Source organism: Myotis yumanensis, unplaced genomic scaffold, assembly GCF_028538775.1.
Source record: "Myotis yumanensis isolate MYYU_CA2020_CCGP unplaced genomic scaffold, mMyoYum1.0.hap1 SCAF_4, whole genome shotgun sequence".
Lineage (NCBI taxonomy): Eukaryota > Metazoa > Chordata > Mammalia > Chiroptera > Vespertilionidae > Myotis > Myotis yumanensis.
Window position 1 is genome coordinate 52,406,758 of NW_027223755.1, and position 21,860 is coordinate 52,428,617.

The following is a 21,860-nucleotide window of genomic DNA, read 5'->3' on the forward strand; positions in this document are numbered from 1 at the left end:
AGTGACGTCTTTCCTGCCACCTCCCTAAAAATTCAAATCCTCCCCTCCACATACATATATTTCAGGCCCTTTCTTCTTGCTTTATATTTCTTCTACCAACTTCCACCATCTAACATACTATATTCTTTCCTATTTATCTTGTTTAATAACTGTCTCTGCTACTAGACGGTAAGCTCCATGCAGGACCTTCTCTGCTGTAACTACCTGCTATGTCTGTCCCTGGAGCAGCTTCAGGCCATGGCAAATACTTGCATAATGAATGCACATACCCAGAACTGCGTGTAAAGAGCACAGCTGGAGGGAGCGGGAAGTCTAGAAGCCTCAGCAGCAGCCTTAGAACCAGCCTGGCAAAGAGCAGCCTGTCAGCCATGCGCCAGCCAAACAAGCTGTGTCCAGACTTGTAAGAAGTCAGAAGATGTCAATGCTCTGTAACCTTGTCTGGTTTCCAACATTCAGGTTTTGCTTTCCTTTCATTCACCCTGGGAGAATGCCTCCTCAGACACGGCCAAAAATTATATTAGCTATCTTTGGGGAGCAGCACACCATGCAAGATCACTTCTAATTTCATCTTTACTGCTACCCAAATGTTGCTTTAAGCTTTACTGTGCCCCGATTTCTTTGACCTACTGAGCATTTTTTCTTTCCACTGGTAGTTTGCCTTTTGATTTTGTCACTGTATTTTCTACCTTTCTGTGACTCTGGTTTCTGTATACTATTTTGTGACCATATCAATGTCACAAAAAACATAGGAAAACACAAATAACTAAGTTACTTATTGTTTAAAAATAAAATTAGATAAGGAAATGGAAAGGAGAATATTTTCAGAAATGCCTTTTCACTCCTATAGGATTCAAATGATCAATAATAGTCTTAAAATAAATTATAGCCTTAAATTCTAAAATGCCTAATGAAAATATATAGCACTACATTACTTTTTACAGCACCTTCCTTCTGGTGAACTCAAATACCCCTCCAGACACTTAAAAAATTATCTTCATAACATTTCTATAAATGAGCAGATATTTGCTGTTGCCATTTTATAACAAATGTACAAACAATCAGTGTGGGCTATATTCTAAACCAGATCCTATTAACCTATTCCATAATTCTCTGAGTAACAGTGTTTTTAGCTGACTGATATTACTAGTAGGAAACACTATTAATAGGAAAAAATGGGGCACTAGACACATACTCAAGATCCGTCAAAATTCCACCATTCACTATATGTTATGACAACTGAAAAGTCAGACTTCATTTTAAGTAGAAGGTGCAACATTGCCCACTCTTAAGCATGGCATTGTCAAGTATTACATTTGCTTTCAAAAGAAAAGTAAGAACAATATAACTATAGTGAAATAATTATCAGAGACATTTTAAGTATGATTTAAAAACTGTATTTTATCTATTCTTAAAATATATAGTCATAGGTAACAACATTCATAAAATTAAACTATTATGATCAATAGATCTAGTTTTGTGTAAAGGAAAACACAAGTTTTTGTGTTTTCACTCACTCCTATAGGATTAAATTTAGTAATTACTACATATTTAGTAATAATGGAAAAATACAGTATTAAATGAATATGTATTTTTATAGGAAATTTTATTGCTATGACCATGAAACTTCCAGTCAAAAGATAAGAAGCATATTACAACAACAAAAACTCTATAATGTTGAAAGCTGGAAAAAAAGACTTTGCTAAATTGAACATATAGTTTGAATACCCATTACTAACCAGTGTTCAGTACACATATTGAAATCTTCAAATAATACTAACATTTTAAATTATAGATAACAGAATTATTGATCAGAGAATTTCAGGTGATTCAAATGTACTTCAACAACCTTTGGTTATTTCCATTTGAATTTCCTGCCATCACCAGACTTGCTATCACCTCAATTAAGTAGGTCATAAAACAATTTCATCATTTTTTCTCCTTAATTGAATTCCCTTTTCTTTTCCCCTATTCTAGCAATGGTATTTTCATTATTCCAGTAACATTTCACTGGAACGTACCATTGTCTCTTCATTTTCTATTAGCCTCCACAACCCATCTATTTATCATCAAGGAGTGTCGAGTCCTATTTGTTAGGGCTCTCCCACCCTTGCTGTTCCCACTGCTGCCTCTCCAGTACATGCCATCAACCTCATATACCAGCTCTATCACCACAGCCTGCTGAGTCTACTGTTTTCTGGCTTCCTGCTTCCCTCAAATCTTTTTTAAAACCCCATTTTGATCATGTTACATCCCTTGTTAACATTTTTGTAAGGATTCTTTAAGGGAAATCACTGATTTTGATTGAAAGCTGTTCAGTTTTTATTAAGTTGGTGAGGAAAATACTGGGGTGCCAGCCCTAACTCTTTTATCATTTGATGCAACCTAATGTTGATACCAGCTTCACAAGAAAGAACCTACCCACTAACAGAATGCCAGGAAACAGTTCTTTAAAAAATGTGTTTTGTTTTGTTTTGGGGGAAAAAACAGTCATGACAACCTATTGTTGACTGCTATGTCCCCAGTACCTGGGACATAATAAATGCTCAATAAATATTTGAAATAGGCAGGGGAATGTATAGGGAATCTCCTCCTCATTTAAGCCAAATGTGTTGGAATAACATTCCACAGGGAATAAAAGGTTACAGAGAGTAAGTTCTGCCCTAAGAAAAATTGGGTCAGAGAAGAGCTGAATAGTGAGATGACTTAATGTAAGATCAAATGAGTGTGATAAGAAACTTAGTATCTTCTCTCTGATAAACTGTACAGCCAAGTCTAATGAGGCAGTAGGGGAACAAGTAGAGCAGTGGTTCTCAACCTTGGCTGCACATTAGAATCACCTGGGAATCTTTTTAAAATCCCGATTTCTGGGCCTCATCCTCCGGAAATTCTGTTTCTTTGTTACTAATGTTGTGGCCCCACCCCATAACAAAGAAACAGAATTTCCAGAGGCTGAGGCCCAGAAATCAGGATTTTAAAAAGATTCCCAGGTGATTTTAATGTGCAGCCAAGGTTGAAAACCACTCAAGTAGAGGAATGAATTGTCTTCAATGAGTTTTTTAGTGCCTTTTTAGAAAGAGTTGCTCTTAACCCTAAGGTATCAGAGCAAAGATGAGCTTTATAAGGCTTTAGTCTCAAAAAAGTTAAGGTTGCTTTACTTAAGCTTGAGGCCACGAGAGTTGAAGTTTAAACCTACTGCATTAATAATTATCTACTACTGTGGAACAAATCACCTCAAAATTTGGTAGCTTAAAACAAGACACATCACCCACAGTTTCTGTGGGTCAGGAATCTGAGCATGGCTTAGCTGGATAATTGGAACCGGGTCTCTCACAGGCCACAGTCAAGGTCTTGGCTGGGGTTGCAGGCATCACAAAGCTCAACTGGGACAGGATCCTCTTCCAAGGTCACTCATGTGGCTGTTGACAGGCCTCAGGTTCTCACTGGCTCTTGGCCAGAGACACCAATTCCTTGCCACATGGACCTCTCCACAGAGCGGCTCACAACATGACAGCTGGCTGCCATCAGAGAGAGCAAGTGCGGGGACAAAAAAGAGCCTTAGGCTTGCCAACATTCACTGGTCTTACCATGTTCCCCATGACCCTTACGCAGCAGGCTTGATAGAATGGTGAAAGGATTTTTTGAAGACTCAGTTATAGTGTCTTCTAGGATGAGACAACGTCCTCTAGGAAGTGATATTTGCTCTAAATCAGCATTTAATAGACTGTCTTATTTCTCCCAGATCTGGGAATGAAGGGGTGGAAATGGGACTGACCTCTCTTCTTATTACCCTTAGTGACCTACTAGCAAAACTGTTCCTTCCGATTCCCATGATTTCAGGCTATAATGATAGTGAAATTTATTTATAACAGTTCTTTACCTAGTACTTAAAATGTTGTCCAAATTATTTCCTTCAAATGCATAAACATGTCTGCAACTCTAAATATGTAGTGATTCACTCTCTCCTCTGAATGCTGCTTGGAGAAGTTCATGTTCAAAACTTCTGCTTATTTTTTGGCATCTATGGTCAAACCAAGCCCATTTCTGTTCTGTAGCTATAACCAGATATCATCGCTCAATTTGTGTTTACTATCAAGAATGGTTGAGAATGGTGAAAGCCAAAACCAGAAGCAATCTAGAGATTAGAGACAAAAGTACAAAGTCTGTAGGCTGGGAACCAGTGTCAGCCATCCATCCACTGCCTGGAGCCCACCTGAGGGGCTCACCCTCCACTTCCTTCCTTTCAGTAGCAGCCAGTTCTGCCTTCGTTTCCTGAGAACATCTTCATATCCATTCTAGCACTTATTCCTTACATTACTCTGTTTCTTCTGACTAAAATGCCATCCTGTATATCTTCTGACAATCCAAATCCTAACATACAAAGTCCAGCCAAAATCTTTTGCATGAAAACCTTTTCTAAAGACTATATGCCACAGCAGTCTCTTTTTCCAAATTCAGAGACTTGACTGCCTATTGTATCACTGAGTTGGTACTCAATCAGAGACAAATATTCTGAGATCCTGCATGGCTACCCAGTCCTTGTCTTATAATCAACTTTTAATTTATGGACATCTTGTTTCCCTAAGCGTCAACAGCAACTGTCTTCAGTACTCTCAGATTGTTTCACCTATTCATCTTTACGGAGTTTGATGGTACACATTTTTAGCTACTTAACAAATTTCTGGTAGTGGATCAGACCCATGCCGTATATTATCAATAACTTGTTTGAAGATTCAAAGCAGAACAACATGCTTAATTTGCAAAACAGAATTCCACATTTCATAAGCATATTTTTTTTCACCTTAAAACACACACAAAACCCATACATCTCATCAAACACATACCTGCAGAGACTCGGGGGCAGTCAGGCAGCATGGACTCCACTGAAGTGTCTAATGGTTCTGAGCTAGAGACCCAATTACAGCAGTTCTGCAATGTAATAGAGACAATTTCCTGTTGAAGCATAATTTAAGCCAAGACTAACTTTTCAGGTTGTAGAGATTAATTTATCCACTAGAAGTATATTCAATTTATTTTTCATACACTATAAAAGGTTTTCTTATGCAAACAGTAAGTATTGATGACCAACATGACTGTGGAAAGTTTATCTTCTACAATTCAGCAAATCATGTGTGTTGATATTAAGAATTCAGGTGACCTTCATTAAACCATCCTATATAATAAAAACCTAATGTGCAAATTGTCTTCTCAACGGGAGTTTGACCACCAGCGGGCAGCATGGAACATGACGGGTGTTGGTGACATACTGTGACCTCTGGCCGGCTACCTGGGGGCGGGGGTGACGGGGACAGAGGTGTGGTGAGAATGCGGGGTGTCCGCCGAGCTCACTCTCACTCCCACTGCTACCCTCCCCCAGGACGCCAGGGCTCACGCACTGGGGAAGCACCTGCACAGTGTCATCTGGTTGAGCCAGGCTGCAGCCACCGGGACCACAGGGGCCAGTTGGGCTCCCTGTGGTTTTGCGAAGAGCCAGTCTGCAAGACCGGCTGGGAGATAGCATGCAGCCTATCTGGCTTCCGTGCAGCGCTGCTGGGTGGCCCAGAGGCCCATGCTGCCCTCCAGACTGCAGTGTCCGGTCGCACTCACAGCATCTCTGTGTGGAGACTTGGGCACTGTGACTCAGACAGAGGGGGATGCTCGGGGGCCCGGAGGACCAGGTGCTGCCCAGGGCCCAGAGGTCAGCTGGGACCTGCCCTTCCACACCAGATACTCGTACTTCGATTGCTGGGCAGGCCTAAGGACCGTACTCTTGCACGAATTTCATGCACCGGCCCTCTAGTGATGTAATATATTTCCAAGAGAAGGCTAGGATTATAATTAAAAGAAACTAAAAAGGGTGTCCATTATTAACTTTTAGATAGAAATTAATATTATTTTGAACATGTGAAAAAGTAGCTACATTTTAAAACTATATTCTTTGTCTTTGTAATACTAGAAGAAATAGATTTTATACTTACTCCTCAAAATCTGGCCCTTATAATAATACCATCTCTTAATTTTTACTTCAACCTGGATCAATGAATGATGTATTAAAGAGTTCAAAAGAAACACAATCTGGTGAATTGTAGCAGTGTGTCTGAGGACACAAAGCTTTCAATAGTAAAGATAATAATAACTTACAATTCAGACAAATGAAATAAAAATAATTTATATTCCTTCCATACATTTTAAATCTGATTTTAAGTCTGGCTCAAAAAATGTGATTAACCTCATATATGTCTCTTAAAAAATTTCCAAAACACACACACACATACACACACTGAATTTCCAAACAGATTTTATTTTAAAAGAAATCATCCCATCAATCATGTTGGAAAAATCGCTGATTGCCATTCTGGTAAACAACCACGTATTGTGTATTTTTAGATGCTTGCTGCCCTGGTTGTGCACCATGGAATCCGTCCTCACTGTGGAAAGATCCTTGACTGGTAGATCAAGTGTCTTATTGTGTTTCCTTAATTCATTCTGTCTGGAAGAAGATGTCAGCTGTGTTGCAGTGAGGAGAGAATTTCAAAGGCCCCAGTCCCCACCAATAAAGGCTGAGGAATGGCTTTTGAATAGATTTGTCAAGGCAACCCTACTGTTCTGGGACCAGGGAGAGCAGGAATAACATAAAGGAAGGGTTGCTGTATGAGATTAGAAAGTGAAGTTCACAAAGCATGGCAGATTTTTGTAAGAAACAGTAGATCAATGAAACTATTGAACTGTGTGGAAAAAAATCCATGAAAACAAACACAACATCTAGTAATGTTCTTAAATGCTTTCTCTCTTTTTTATATTTAAAATGGATAAAATATTAGTGTTTTCTTGTATTATAAAAGCTTGAGGGTTTAAAGTGGATATGTATTCTTAACTTGCACTCCTAATCTTAATTAGCAGCTGAATGCAAAATTATACAATATAAAAGAACAGAAATTATAAAAGAAATGGGGTTTTAGAAGATATTTCATACATTTGAAATAAGTCAAATTAATATTACTATTGATAGAATACCACATCAGAGAGTTCTGGATAATGCAGAAGATTAGCAGACAATTAGCCAGCTTTTATATACAATGTGACACTTGCTTGTAAGAAATAAGTATTCTCCAAAGCAGTGTCAAGATATGTAAATGGATGATTTGTTTTATCATTCATCACAGCCCCTAATAAATTCAAAAATCATGACTTCTATAGGTACTAAAAATAGGCTCCCAATGATACAGGGAGATAGCTTCAATGAAGAATGACTTTCTCTTTCTCTCTCTCTTTCTTAAACAATTCAGTCTTTTCAATGACAGCAATTAGCACTACCGAAAGACAGGCAGCGATTAGGCATATATTTTAATTATTATTCATCCTAGTAGTACCTCCAAATCTGATGAAAGTCAGCTATTACCCAGGTGATATGTCACTCTTAATACTGCCCACACACACTTCACATATGTAAAACTATGTCTTATAGGATATTTCTAGTATTAATAAAAGTGATGGTACATTACAATGTGCAGGCGATTAATCATTTTTTAACTCATTACCACTGAATTTAAAAAGCTGAACAAAATGGATTTTATCCAGGTCACTTTTAACTTAAACATTTAAAGCAAAATGTAAGTTAACATTTTATGATTCTGAAATTTGTTTTTATCTAGGCATATGTTTGGGCTTTACATTTTTTTAAATTATGTTTTTATTGATTTTAGAGAGAAGGGAGAAGGAGAGAGAGACACATTGATGAGAGGGAGAAATATTGATTGGCTGCCTCCTGTACACCCCCGATTGGGAATCAAACCCGCAACCTGGACATGTGCCCTCTTGGTGCAAAGGACAATGCTCAACCAGTGAGCCACACCAGCCAGAGTACATGTTTGGGCTTTGCTCTCTCATAAAAATAGGGTAGAAAAATAAACATGTTATAGTTAAAAGTATGTACAAAAGTTCTCAGGAATGACAAAGTACCTGTATAGAGTGGTAAAGGTTTGATACCATAAATTTTATCAGTGTATACATGTGCATGTGTGCACTTGTGAAATCTTTATCCTCCCCCAACCCGCCCTGGGAAAAATATATAGAAAACTGGGCAAAACAAGCTAAAAATAGGTTTTCCATGTCATAGAGTATAATGAAATAAAATAATGTAAGCACACTGGGAAATATATGTAAAGAAAGAAGTATAAGAAAGACATACAGCCATAATATATTAAGTCAAACTATCTGAAATTCTATCTTATCCTATCTAATAAAGAGGGAATATGCTAATTGACCCTCACACGAAGATGGTGGTGCCCACATACAATAAGGAGGCAATATGTTAATTGACTACCCACCCTCAAAGGTGGCAGCACCCACAGCCAATAAGGAGGGAATATGCTAATTGGCTGCCATGCCCTCAAAGATGGCAGCACCCAGTCCCCTGAGCCCCGCCGGGGTGGTAAGCGCGTGGCAAGGCCAGAGTCCCCCAGTTCCCTCAGCTCCCCAGCCACCTGAGGTGCAGTTAAGCCTCGGATGGCGCCTGCCCAGCCACCCAGGGCAGCCTGAGGCTCAGGTAACCAGGGCCGGCTGAGGCTTGCACTGCTGGCAGTGGCAGCAGCAGAGGTGTGATGGGGGCGTTGCCTTTCCCTGATCGCCTGGTTGCCTCCTGCCCCTGAGGGCTCCTGGACTATGAGAGGGGGCAGGCCGGCCTGAGGGACGCCCCCTCCAGTGCATGAATTTTCATGCACCAGGCTTCTAGTCAAATATAATTCCCTATTCTGAGACGTGTTTCTAAAGTTTAGAAATCAAATCTCTATCACTGTTCTAATGCTTATTCTATCCGTCTTCTCAATGCCCCAGTTTGCCCCCGACTCACCCCAGTTCTTCAGTTGAGATGAATGCTAGCAAAGTGCTGGCGACAGAGGCAGCTCAGTGGGAAAGCACTATTTAGCCCTGGTGAGGTGATTCAGTTGGTTGGAGTGTCGTCCTGTACGCCAAAAGATTGCGGGTTCGATTCCCAATCAGGGCACACACCTTGGTGGGGGGTCCAATCCCTGGTCAGGGCATGTATGGGAGGCAACTGATTGATGTTTCTCTCTCACATTGATGTTTCTCTTTCTCACTTTCTCCACCTATCCTCTCTCTCTCAACATATTTGGGTGAGGATTAAAAAAAGAAAATGGATGCCCTATCTAAACTCAAAACATGCTGGAGTGAATGCCCAGTCCCTGGAGATCTATTCTCAGGTGCCCAAGCAGACAACACAGGGTATACTGGACTAGAGGTACCAACAGAACCATGCCTGAGCCTCATCCCAACCAACAAGCATGAAGAAAGAAACCCTGGACCAGAGCCAGCATATGAGGATGGATCATGTAACTAGAGTGTCTCTGGGTCTGAGGGAAAAAGAGAAAAATAGTCACTATAAGTGAGTGTTTCTTAAAGTTAAGTGTTTTCAATTTAAAGGTCTTTTACTCTGAAATGATGACCTTATGGGATTTGGGGGTTGTAAATTGTCTTCTTTGTGAAATCCAAAAGCTTGGGAACTATTACTAATGATTAGAAGTGCCTTTGGCCACAGTACTGAGTGACTCTCTTTGACATTTGAACCAAGGGTTTGCAATATTTTAGTGTAGATATGAAATGAATTAAATTTTTTTTAATAAAAGTATATTATGTTTAAAGAGAAAATAGATAGTAGGTATTCCTATGCAAGGTATTTGGAAGTATTTGGAGTTTAGGATTTGATTCACTTTTATTTCATTTGTCTGAGTAGTAAATCATCCATGCCTTAGGCGCCGATCTTTAATGTGGCAGGTATTGTCTCCTCATACAACAAGAACAATTCACCAGTCTGAGTGTCCAGCACCGACACACAGAGCTGCATGGCGATAGGTAAGGGTTCCTGACTGCTATGGAGAACCACACATCTGGGTTGGCTGGAGACTTTCAGAAGCTGGGGGTAAGGCAGCAAATGACATTTGCCCACTCAGCCTTTTCTATTTTTATTTTTTAAAATAAAAATTATACATTTAAGGTATATAACATGATGTGATATACATGTATATAGTGAAATGTTTTCTTATTATAGTCAAGCTAAATAACAAATCTCACATAGATTTGTGTGTGTGTGTGTTGAGAAAAACTGAAGTCTATTCTCTTAGCAAATTTCTAGTGTTCAATCCAATATTGTTAAGTACAGTCATCATGCTGACCATCAGGTCTCTAAACTTAGGTAACCTGCATAACTGCAATTTTGTACTCTTTGCCAACATCTCCCCATTTCCTTCACCTCCCTGCCACTGGTAGTCACCGTCTACTCTCTTCTGTGTGTTTACTTTTTTAGATTCCACATATATGTCAGATTATGGAGAATTTTCCTTCCTACGTCTGGCTATTGCACTTGGCATAACCATCTCCAGGATCATCCTTGCCCATGCAGCCTTTACATCCTGGAGCCTGAGGTGAGAAGTGTCTCTCAGGAACTGCCTTTGGCCACCTTTGACCTCTCCTCATGAGGCTGGTTAGTGCACTGGGTCTTTTGGTTGGGAGTAGGTTTCACTTGTAGGAATTGCCAAAAGTAACCCTCTCTGACCTTCTTTCTTTAAAGGAAATTGTTATTTTACAATTATACAAGTAATACAAAAATATAGTACTTAATATTCTTTATGTATGCTAATGAACAGGACTGAAAAATCAGCTTTTTATAGAAAACAAGTACTTAACATCAATAACTTTAAAATATTAATTTAAACTGGCTTACAAAACAAAAGACAGTTTTACTAATTTGCAATCTAACAGGAATGAGTGGGCAACTTGTACCACTGTCCTACTTTCACATTTTAAAGCGGTGTTGGGTGAAATAATGGAGCCAGTCATGAGGCCGAAAGCACTGTGGCTTCATCTATAACGCGACTGCTATTTTTAGAGAAGACATTCCAGTTTGGCTAAGGTGTTTTTCTTGGGAGGGATATTTGCAAAATATCTCAGTTTCTGAGATGATTCTAAATGAGGCTAGAGCAGGAGGCGAGGAGGAGGTGGACGCCAAGGGACACAAAGGCTCCCCTACCACACCTTCTCCCAATCCCCGTGCTCAAGACAACCATCCTTTCTGTCTACTGACCCCAGGCTTGTTTGTCTTCATTATTTCAAGGAGTCTCGCAGAATAGACAAGGACTAATAAAGGTGAAAGAAGAGAGGATGGAGTTTCATCCTAAGTGTTGGAAAACACTGGACTCTTATCTTGCCAAACCACATAAATTATCTACAAGGCGGGGGTCACACATTTAGTGAGTTCTTACAAGGACACCTGGCATAGTCTCTATAGTTTCTGATTTTGTTCTTGCTTTAGGGATGAACTCTGAGCAGGGATAATTTCAAAGCTCCATTAACTCTGATATAATAATTTTTATCTTTGGGATATTATAGTGTTTTCTATAATAATACATTTCATTTATTTAAATAGTACTATTTGCTTTTCAAGGAGTTTTTTTCTTGCTCATCATCTTTGATTCTCAAAATAGTTCAGGAAATAGATGGAATAGAAATTATCTCTAATTCACAATTACGAACTAGGCCAAGAAGAAAAAAGTGGCTTTCCCAAGACTGTAAGTCTAAGCAAAGTATCTGGTACATGCCTGATCTCTAATTATTTATTTACCCAATGAGTAACTAAGCCAGAAACATAATCAAAATTCAGTTCTCCTAACTCCCTACCCATCCCTTTTGTAAGATATTTTGAATATAAAAATCATTCATAAAACAAAAAGAAAATACAGTTCATGTATTTCACATTATTTGGGGATGTGAAGGTTACTATAACAACAATAGCTGTGATTTATTAATGTTCAACAATGTTTACAAGGTAGGTTTTATATTTTAGAGAGAATATCCAAGATATTAAGCAACTTGCCCAAGACTACAGTTAGGTAGGTTTGAATTGAGCTGGGGTTTGAATTTTGTTATGTCATAATGCAAAACTCTTCATGCTGCTTCATGCCTAAGGCATAATCAAGGGAGTTGAAGGAACTATTCAAGAGATAGGTCATTTGTAAAATTTTATAACATTAGAATGTTTTTAACAAAGGCTATTAGCAAAGAAATAATTGGCAGTTTTGATTACATTAAGATGCTTTAAATTACTGCCTATTTCAGTCAGATGAAATCCAAAAAATATATTCTGATTTTGGAAGGGGACACCTTATCTAGTTTTAGTTAGAAATACCTAAAAAAGTAAATTTAAATAAATAGTGTTATATTTGTCATCTAGAATGAGACACAAAGAATGCCCAGTTGAAAAAATAATGAACAGGATGTTTCTAGTTTGGGACAGGTCCTAAATTCCACATGGGCTGGAAGCTGTTCATGTATCCATTTGGACAGATAAATAGCACCAAAAAAAGTATCAGCATGAAATACATAAAATGTCTCTAGAAAAAGTTTAAGCCCTTGGAAGAGACAATTAAGGATTCAGATACATGTAAAAGAAGAAATATGAAAACTAACGTGGTCAGAAAACACCTGGGAGTTAGAATAGATGAAAATAAATCCACCTTTATATGTTTACAGCATTATGAGGAATGGAGTAAAACTATTTTGGACTTTTTATGATAAAGGTACTTTTTCTATTGGGGAATGACAACAACAGTGTAAACAGATAGGTGGTATTATGATAACACCACTATGGGATTATATAGCCTAGTCCTAGTTTTTGAAACTCTTCCAATGTCAACTCAGTCCTTACCATGCACCATGAGGGCGGGTAGATGTTACTCACCACCGCTATGGTGAGAGGTCAGCTGAATAAATGTCTGGGTGTTCCATCAACAAAAACTGAGAAAAAATCTAGGTCAACCAGCTTATTCATATAAGCATGTGATCTGACTAAACAACTGCTATAGCATGATGTGGCTGATGTCAATTGCTTATAATATCAGAAAGGTAAATATAAATAAAAACTTCAGCTGTTTATCTAAAACTAGAGGTCTGGTGCATGAAATTCGTGCACTGGTGGGGTCCCTAGGCCTGGCTGGTGATCAGGGACGATCAGGTTTCCCGCCTTACCACCTCCTCCTTCCCTCCCTGCCTGCATGCTGCCACCGCACGGTTCCCTGCCTCCCCACCTTCACCCTCCTCCTTTCCTCACTGCCCGCATTTGCCGCTACCCACCCCCAGTTCCCCGTCCCAGCCTGGGACCTGGCCCCAATCAGGCAATTGGGACCTGCCGGCTTGCGGGGGGACCCACCACCACAGAGGGCAGGCGGTGGGCCAATCAGGGCCTGCCAGCTGCAGGGAGAATCCTGGGAAGTTGGCTGCTGGTCCCAAGGAGGGAGCTGGCCCTCCGCCCCCAGGGGAACGGGGCCATATTCGCCGCCACCTCCTCCTCCCCAATTTCCCATCCCAGCCAGAGGGCTCTGCCCCAATCGGGCCATCGGGGCCTGCAGGCCAGGGATAGGGACCAGGAGGTTGGCTGGCAGGCTCCATTGGCAATCAGGGCCTGCAGGCTGGGGGCAGCCCCTGCATTGAGTGTCTTCCCCCTGGTGGTCAGTGCACATCATAGCAACCGGTTGTTCCAGTTGTTCCATCGTAATGGATGCTTAGGCTTTTATATATATAGATAGAAATAAAGGAAATAATGGGCTGAAAGTTTTGTTTTGTTTTAAGTGGGAGCATAGTCAATGAGTCCCTGTTAGTTTTCAAGTTCACTAGCCCTTAAAAAAATGACAAAAAGCTTTCTTAACTGGAGGCTGGATCCTGACCAGCTCTAAGGTTTCTTCTAGCTCAAGAGTCTGGCAAAACACTATTTCTGCTTTTTATTTCTTCTCCCCCTACTGGCAGTGGTGAGCCATTCCACTTAAGAATTCAGGGAAGGAGGAGACCAGAGTACAGCCAAGTTTCTTTCTTGTAATTAAGTGCACCAGTGGGAAAATGAAATATCAGGGGCTAATAACCTCTTAACAGATCATGACCTTCTTCATCCAAAGCTCCTACAGTATATTGTGTGCATATGTAATATTCTATAGCAAACCAAAAAAGGAAAGAGGGCTTTCAAAGTATTTGTTCTTCAGAAGGGTTTTATCTTATTATTTCAAATATGTCTAGTTTTTTTCTATTCCCTCTCAATGTTCTGCCTCTAGAAAGGGCATTTGAGGGTGGGAGGTGATACATGTTGGTGGGGGATCAGGATATAAAGGCTCACGCTCATTCATCTCAGCATTGGAAAAACCCAGTCTCACCTCTCTCATCCACTCTCGAATGGTTTTGCCAGCTTCTTGATGCCACACATTGTGAACAGAGTCTGTCAGTGCCACAGCAGTTACCTTGCTTTTCACATCTGCTTCTCGTTGAATCATCTGTTTCAAAAACAGAAAATAAAATATTGGCTATAATTTTTTTCTACTGGGTGCAGCCTGCTTAGTCATAGATAATAATATTGTATTAAAAATACAAAAGCAATATGCACCTCTTGTTCCAAGTTACTCTTTCTGCATGGAATACATGCCTTATTCTTGTCCGGAGATATGAAAAGACCTAACATTTTATTTTAAAAAGATAATTTCACTTAAGTCTTAGAACTATGCAGCTCTGTTATTTTCCATGTGGTTTGACAATTCAAGGATTAAAGGGATCATAGGGGGGAAAAAAGAGGATGCCCTTGGGGTTTCTTTTACCAGTTTCTTCTACCACTTCCTATTTCAGTGTTAGGGAAGTTAGTACCTGTAGCTCACTGTTAGCTACAGGACTAATTCATATTAATTTTCAGTTGATGGCACATCAGCAAAGAAAGATATCTTGCTTTATCGCCTGCTCTTCACCATGGCTTTATAATTCCTTGGTGTTTTAAATGTCCACAAAGATCTTCCTCTTCAAAGCCTAGCAATATAAATCTGCTTTCTAATATACTTATTTATGTTGAGAAACTATTCACTTTAACTTCTTTCTGCAGAACGTTATTACTAGAAAATTAAATGGTTATAAAATTTGAAAAAGAGCCACTTGAAGAAATTGAAGAATTCATCAGTGGTCTACAAGATAAAGAAACTGAAAAATAATAGTTCCAGATTAAAAGAATCATAAAAAGTTTTAATCTACTAACACTAGTGACCCTAATTTAACAAAACAAATATAAGAAAGATTAATAAAAATTAGTTAAAATACAGTAAGTAGAAGCTTTGAGTTTCATAGCATGTTCTATCTCCTTATATCATATGTTTCTTTCACCCTCTAAAAAAAAGTGATTTCTCTATCATCTACTGTTTATTTTATGAATTGTATATAAAAACATACTATCACATTTAAATAAGAAAGCATTCTGAATGGTGATGAAATCTTGTAGGAAAAAACATTGCAAGCTATACTTCGGATATCAAACGATGCCTGTTGGCATTCTAAATTGAAAATGTCTCTCGCGCTTTTAAGTTTCTTTAAACCCTGCATATGCACATCCCCTTCCACTGAGCACTACCTAAGAGGAATCTAATTCACGTTAATGCTGCCTCAGCAGCATCTCTGCACCTTAAATCTCTGTTCCCGGTGTTTTCTGCTTATATAATGCGGAAATCTTAAAATCAGTGTCGGTTATCAACATGTAATATTACTACAAAAATTCACCTTGCAATACCAATAATTTTTTTAAGAACATAAAATAATACGCTAATTCAATTCTTCACATTCATTATTAAGTAGTTTGCTACCTTCTTCTAGATTTTATTTTAAAAATAGACTCTCATTGGATCATGTTGGCACTAGCATATAAAAATTTAAACCAACATCAGATAATAAAAAGCAAACTTCCACAATAGTGACTCCATCTGGCTTACAAAGAACTTACATGCCCTTACTCTAAACAGTAACACTTTTGAGGATCTCTGGTGACTGTTGCTGAAGTTACAAAATAAGAACATGTTCTCTGGTATTCTAAGAATATGTTTGCATTTTAAAATATTGACCTTGGATTTTGTTGTTAATAGATGCCAATTTATTTATTGTCTGAAGATACTAAATATTGAGTACTGTTGGTTAAATGATAAAAAAATAGTGTTAAATAAGCTGAGGATTTAGAAGCAAAAGTAGAAAATCTGGGGATTAAAATTCTACAAACCTGGAAAAATATTTAGTTGTTACATGGACTAATAGAGAAAAAGAACTTTGGCCTGTTTGTCCATAGGGCTGGCATTGCATACAACAGATGTGATGTTGTGCAACTTTTCTTTACATCACATCAAACCATATTATAATCCAGCATGACAACCCCATACACTGTTACAGTATTTTACATCTTAAAAATCAGTTTATATTATATTATTAAAGGTGGGAGATGGTTAAATTACAGAGAATCTCAATGGACAGCTGCTTACAAATGAACACAGTAACAAATAATTTCAAATATTTGACTGTTTCGGATTAGAATTGTAAATCAGTGAAAATTTTAACAGTTTAGTTTCTCAGACTATTGGCCTCTGTTTCAGCCTCACTGCAACCTCATCTGCTAATACTGGAACTACCTACAACCTCCACTTCTGTCTAAAGCCTTCGTCTGTTTCTTACATTTGTTAGCCTGGTTCATGCCTCCTTCCCCCGCACCCCCCACTCCCTTACTGCCTGCACTGGGGATAAGCACTGATGAAAAGTGTAGAGAATGGCAATAGTGAGGGTAGTCTGAACACAAGCATTAAGATTGTTAAAGAGACAGACTTTAGATGGAATGTAGCTAAAGCAAGGAATAGGTGGAGGCCATAATAGTCTAGAAAACCCAGAAATCTGAAAGGAAGCCTTATCACCAAAGTCTTACTAAATGTCAATCATATGAACACCTTTGAAATTCCTTGCAAAATTCTGTTTATATAAGATACAAACATTTTTCTGGGAGAAGATCCTTAGTTTTCATTAGATTTTCAAAGGGATCTGTCTCTAAAAATGATAAAGGACCATGCGATCTCAATGTCTCCATGCATTCTTGAATGAACTATGAAATACCTGTTAAATGATCTCTTCAAACAATTACAATGACCTGAATTTAACATCTATATCAATATTTCAAACAGAAAGGATATTCCATTTTTGTTTTTGTATCTTCAATATGGTATCAAGTACTGGATGAAGTGATAAATAACTTTGACATCAGCATCCTGAAGTTCCATGGTTTAATAAGCTATGTGTATGGTAAGGTTACAATATTGCTTGTTTTTATTTGTGTATGTATAATATTTAATTATATCTGAACAGCACTTCACAAATTTCAAAATGAATACATATTCATTCTCACTTTATTCTGAAATAATATGAAATATATGCAAAACTTGTATTATTTCTACATTTGAAGAAGAGGAAACTGAGTGGAGAAATTGGTTAAGGGTCACACAAAGTGACATTTGACCATAACTTTTGTTCTGTGTTCTTTCATCTGTATCACACAGATGTTTCTCAGTAATATACCATAATCTATATATATAAAAAGCCAGCACCCATAACACCGTAATGACCGAAATGACTGGTCGCTATGACGCCCACTGCAGCCAGCAAACTCAGCCCGATCAGGGGGTGGGGCCAGCGGCCAACCTCCCGCCGCCCCTCCCCCCAGCTGGCCCCGTCCCCTATCGGCCTGCAGCCCCTCCCCCGCTGACCCCTAATAGGGGGTGGGTCCGGCCGGTCAACCCCCTGCAGCCTCCTGTCCCAGGCCGGCCCTGCCCTTGATCGCCCCCCTACCCCAATCGGCCTGCAGCCCCTCCCCTCAGCCAGCCTTGCCCCTGATCACCCCTCTACCCCAATAGGGGGCAGGGCCGGCTGGCCAAGGGGCAGAGCCAGCCAGCCAACTGCCTGCAGCCCCTCCCCTTGGCTGGCCCCGCCCCAGATCGGCCCACCCACTCCGATCTGGGGCGGAGCCAGCCAACCACCCATGGCCCTTCACCCCCACTCATGGCCCCTCCCCCCAGCCACTGGCCCCCCGATCGGTACCCCCCATTCATGGATGGGGCTGGCTGGCCCACCAACCACAGCCCCTCCCCACAGCCAGCCCCACCCCCATCAGTCCTCACAACCCTGATTGGCCTGTGGCCCCTCCCCCCAGCCAGCTCCACCCCCGATCGCCCCCCCCACATCAATCAGGAGTGGGGTTGGCCAGCCAACCCCTCTGGCCCGTCCCCCAGGCTGGCCCCACCCTTGATCACACCCCCCACCCCAATAGGGGGCTCGCCAGCAAACCAACCTCCTGCAGACCCTCCCCCCAGCCAGGCCCGCCCCCAATGAGCCCCCATCACCCCAATTGGCCTGCAGCCCCTCCCCCCACCAGCTCTGTCCCTGATCACCCCCTGACACACCAATTAGGGGAGGGCCTGTCCAGCCAAACTCCCACAGCCCCTCCCCCAGCCGCTGACCCCCAATCAGCTCCCACCACCCCATTCAGGGGTGGGACCGGATGGCCCACCACTCACAGCCCCTCCCCACAGCCGGTCCCACCCCCAATAACCCCCTTCACCCTATTCAGGGGTGGGGCCCACTAGCTAATTGCCTGCGGCCCCTCCTCCAAGCCAGCCCGGCTCTGATCGGCCCTGATTGGTGCGGGCTGGCCGACCTCCCACTGTCTCCTCCTCCTGATAGGCCAGGCCCTGATCCACCTCGAATAGGCCTGGGCTGGCTGGACCCCACCTGTGCAGGTATTTGTGCACTGGTCCTCTAGTACTCATATAAATGAACTCATTTGGTTAATTCCCTTTTCATGTGTACAGCATTTCAATGACTTGGACAATTATTTTACAATGGTGAAAAAAAATCCAAGTCCAGATCAGTAAGGATTGTTGAAAAATCATGCTGCCCAGCTGTGTGGCTCCATAGCTGAGCATCTTGAACATTAGCCTATGAACCAGGAGGTCATGGTTAGATTCCCAGTCAGGACACATGCCCAAATTGTGGGCTCGGTTCTCAGTGGGGGCTTGCAGGAGGCAGCCGGTCAATGATTCTCTCTCATCATTGATGTTTCTCTCTCCCTCTCTCTCAAATCAATAAAAACATATTTAAAAAATCATGGCAAGATGGGAATTAACCCATGATCAAAAATAGACCATCAACCGCATTTAAAAATTATCATTACAGTTCTAAAATAAAAAATGTCTAGGATAAGATGGAAAATTAGTATTTCTATAAGCCATATTGATGATTTGAGAATACAAAACATTTGATGCTGTCACCTGATATTTTTGCCTCCCTTTCTTAATTCTACCTATTGATTTATTCATAGTCATCTCCCTTGGTTTATAAACAGTTAGTCTCTTTCCTTCATGGCATTGCATGATCCAAGTCTGACAAAAGCTGAACTCACCCAATAAATATCAAGATTCTGAACAAATTAAAAACACATACCATCCATATGCAGGCTCATTTTGTTATTAAGTATTTTTTATTGGGTTGAAATTGAAGAGAAACAAGAAACCTATTGTTGTTATTTTTTTCTTCCACAGTAAAAGTAAGATTTTAAACATTAAGTAACTGCAACAAGATAGGAAAGCTAAGAGTATTTGTTGAGAGTATTTTCAAGATGAAGACCAGAAGACCAGAGAGGTAGCTGCTGTTCCTTCACTCCCCTCCTCATGCTCTATGGCCCTCCCCAGGGCCTGCTATCATCCCTCCCCAGAAATCATGTAGATCTTTTCAGTCCACCCAACTTACCATACTTTCTCCAAGGCCCTCAATGATGTACCTGCTTCCTGTCTTCACAAGTACCCGGCCAAATCCAAATACTTCCTGTCACCCTAAAAGTTCCTTATTTCTCTTTTTGTACCTACAAGCTGTTTTAACTTTTCCCTGGGTTTCATTTCTTCCAGAACTCCATGAACTATTTTTAGCAAAGGAAAATATAAAGACTTTTTAGTTCTACAAAATTAAATTAAAAAGTTGCCATTCATTTGTCTTAGCTTAAACCTGTGGGTTGAGACCCGTTTGGCGGTCGAACAACCCTTTCACAGGGGTCGCCTAAGACCATCCTGCATATCAGATATTTACATTACGATTCATAACAGTAGCAACATTACAGTTATGAAGTAGCAATGAAAATAATTTTATGGTTGGGTCACAACATGACGAACTGTATTTAAAGGGACAGAAGGTTGAGATGGTAAGCTTTGAAGGCAGGGAGATGGTGATGTTACGGGGAAGCTCTGCTGTGTACTCGTTGGAAGTAATTTCATCTCTCTAGCTGAGGGCTTTGGGTTTTGGAAATTATGAATCCAACCTACTACTAGGGTCAATACTCCCAACCTAAAGAAGAAGTGAACCCTAAACTAGGTTGTCTTTGACCAAACCTAAGAGAAGAAATGGCTAATTTCACTTTCCCATATTTGTGGCCCAGCAGCCCTGGCTCTCAGAATAAATAGGTCTTATATTTTCAAGTCGAAGAGGACTTCTTAAAAGAGGCCAACGTGAACTGAGGGTAGGGATGTATATATGTGCATACAGGCCCATATTTTTATTTGCATATATAAAATGTTTTAAACATGTTTTTGAGGGAAATGTTTTAAAGTCTTTCATCAGCAAAAGCCAATACCTTTTAAAAAATTCTGACATGTGTTACACATATGCACTGAGGGTTACAGCATGTGAATCACTTGTACAGGAAAGAATATTCTGAAAGAAAATCAAATAATGCATGTTTCCTTTAGATTAGGATCTGACACCAATGTACATTTATAAATCTGAAGATCATTACTACTGTATGAGCATGAATGAATCATCGCTCTGGCTAACAGTATGATTGAGGTTTGAGGTGTCTTTCTTAAAAAATATATATGTATATAAATAGACTGGCTCCCTCTAGAGCTCCTGGAGTTAAGATTTCAGATTAAGTTGTTCCAAAGGTTTGAAAAGTATGAAAAGCTGGCATCTTTTCACATTTTTGTTATGAAGATTATAGTTATATTCAGTGATTCTACTTGAACGTAGTCTTTATGTGGTTTGATACACTATGATATTTTACCACAAACCTCTCCCATCACTTTACACTTCTGTCTGTACCTCCACTAGTGTATGGCACACTGCCTTGCGTGCTATCTGTCCCACTGGGTTAAAAATGTGCCCTGGGCCAAGATGACTAATCAGCTGACACCAGGGTTGGCAGAGTCTTTCCTGTTAATGTCTTCCTGAAGATTCTTTTGCACAGGTCGATCCCAATAGCATGCTACTCACAGAACAAACATCTCTGCTCCAACACTGAAACCTTGGTTCTGTCATCCAGGCTCTTGAAGTACCTCAAGTGATTACAACTGAAATACACACGCTCTGGTAAATGAAATATGAAGACTAAACTGCCCAGCAGAAAATTCAGACAAGTATGACATTCAGCTCTCACAGCTCTGCATTCACATTTCTTTCTTTCTTTTTTTTTGAAAGCAGAAACTTTCATGTAAGTAGTCTTCATAAGGAGTGTGGTGCTCAGTTCAAGGACTTTGGAGTTAGATTCCCTGCGTTCCAATCCCTGCTCTGCCACATCTAGTAATAATACCTTGAGTAAATTATTTCAATATTTCCTGTGTCTCAATTTCAGCATAGGTAGGGGAGAGAAGATAAAGAGACCTAACGCATAGAGTTATTGGGAGATGAACTCAATACAAAGCAACTAGCAAGGGACCTGGCACACAGTACACAGTTAAAACAGGTGATCCCAGAAAAACACAGTGCAGACGACCCCATAGGTATAAACTAGGTACATTCTCCTTTCTGGATGTAGAGGGCAACAGATGCATAACTTAGAATGCATTTAATGACAAATATTTTTTAAAAGTTATAGATCTATAAAGAAAAAAATTATGAAAGATTGTTTTCCCTTAGAGTATGGTTCAATAATTCTAAAACCACCGGGCCAAGGAGTAGAAAGAACTGATTATTGTGTCTGTTTAAAACCCTGT

General features: G+C 40.1%; 1 protein-coding gene across 5 annotated transcripts in view; it reads right to left on the reverse strand.

The window, feature by feature from the left end:
• The window catches only part of ARB2A (ARB2 cotranscriptional regulator A), a 383,721-nt gene that overhangs the window by 119,668 nt on the left and 242,193 nt on the right, over positions 1-21,860 (reverse strand). For all 5 annotated transcript variants that reach the window (XM_070412332.1, XM_070412333.1, XM_070412330.1 and 2 more), the window contains 2 exons: positions 14,205-14,321; positions 4,842-4,926 (listed from right to left, as the gene is read on the reverse strand). In XM_070412332.1, coding sequence (XP_070268433.1) covers positions 4,842-4,926; positions 14,205-14,321 — 202 coding nt within the window. The remainder of the gene's footprint in view (positions 1-4,841; positions 4,927-14,204; positions 14,322-21,860) is intronic.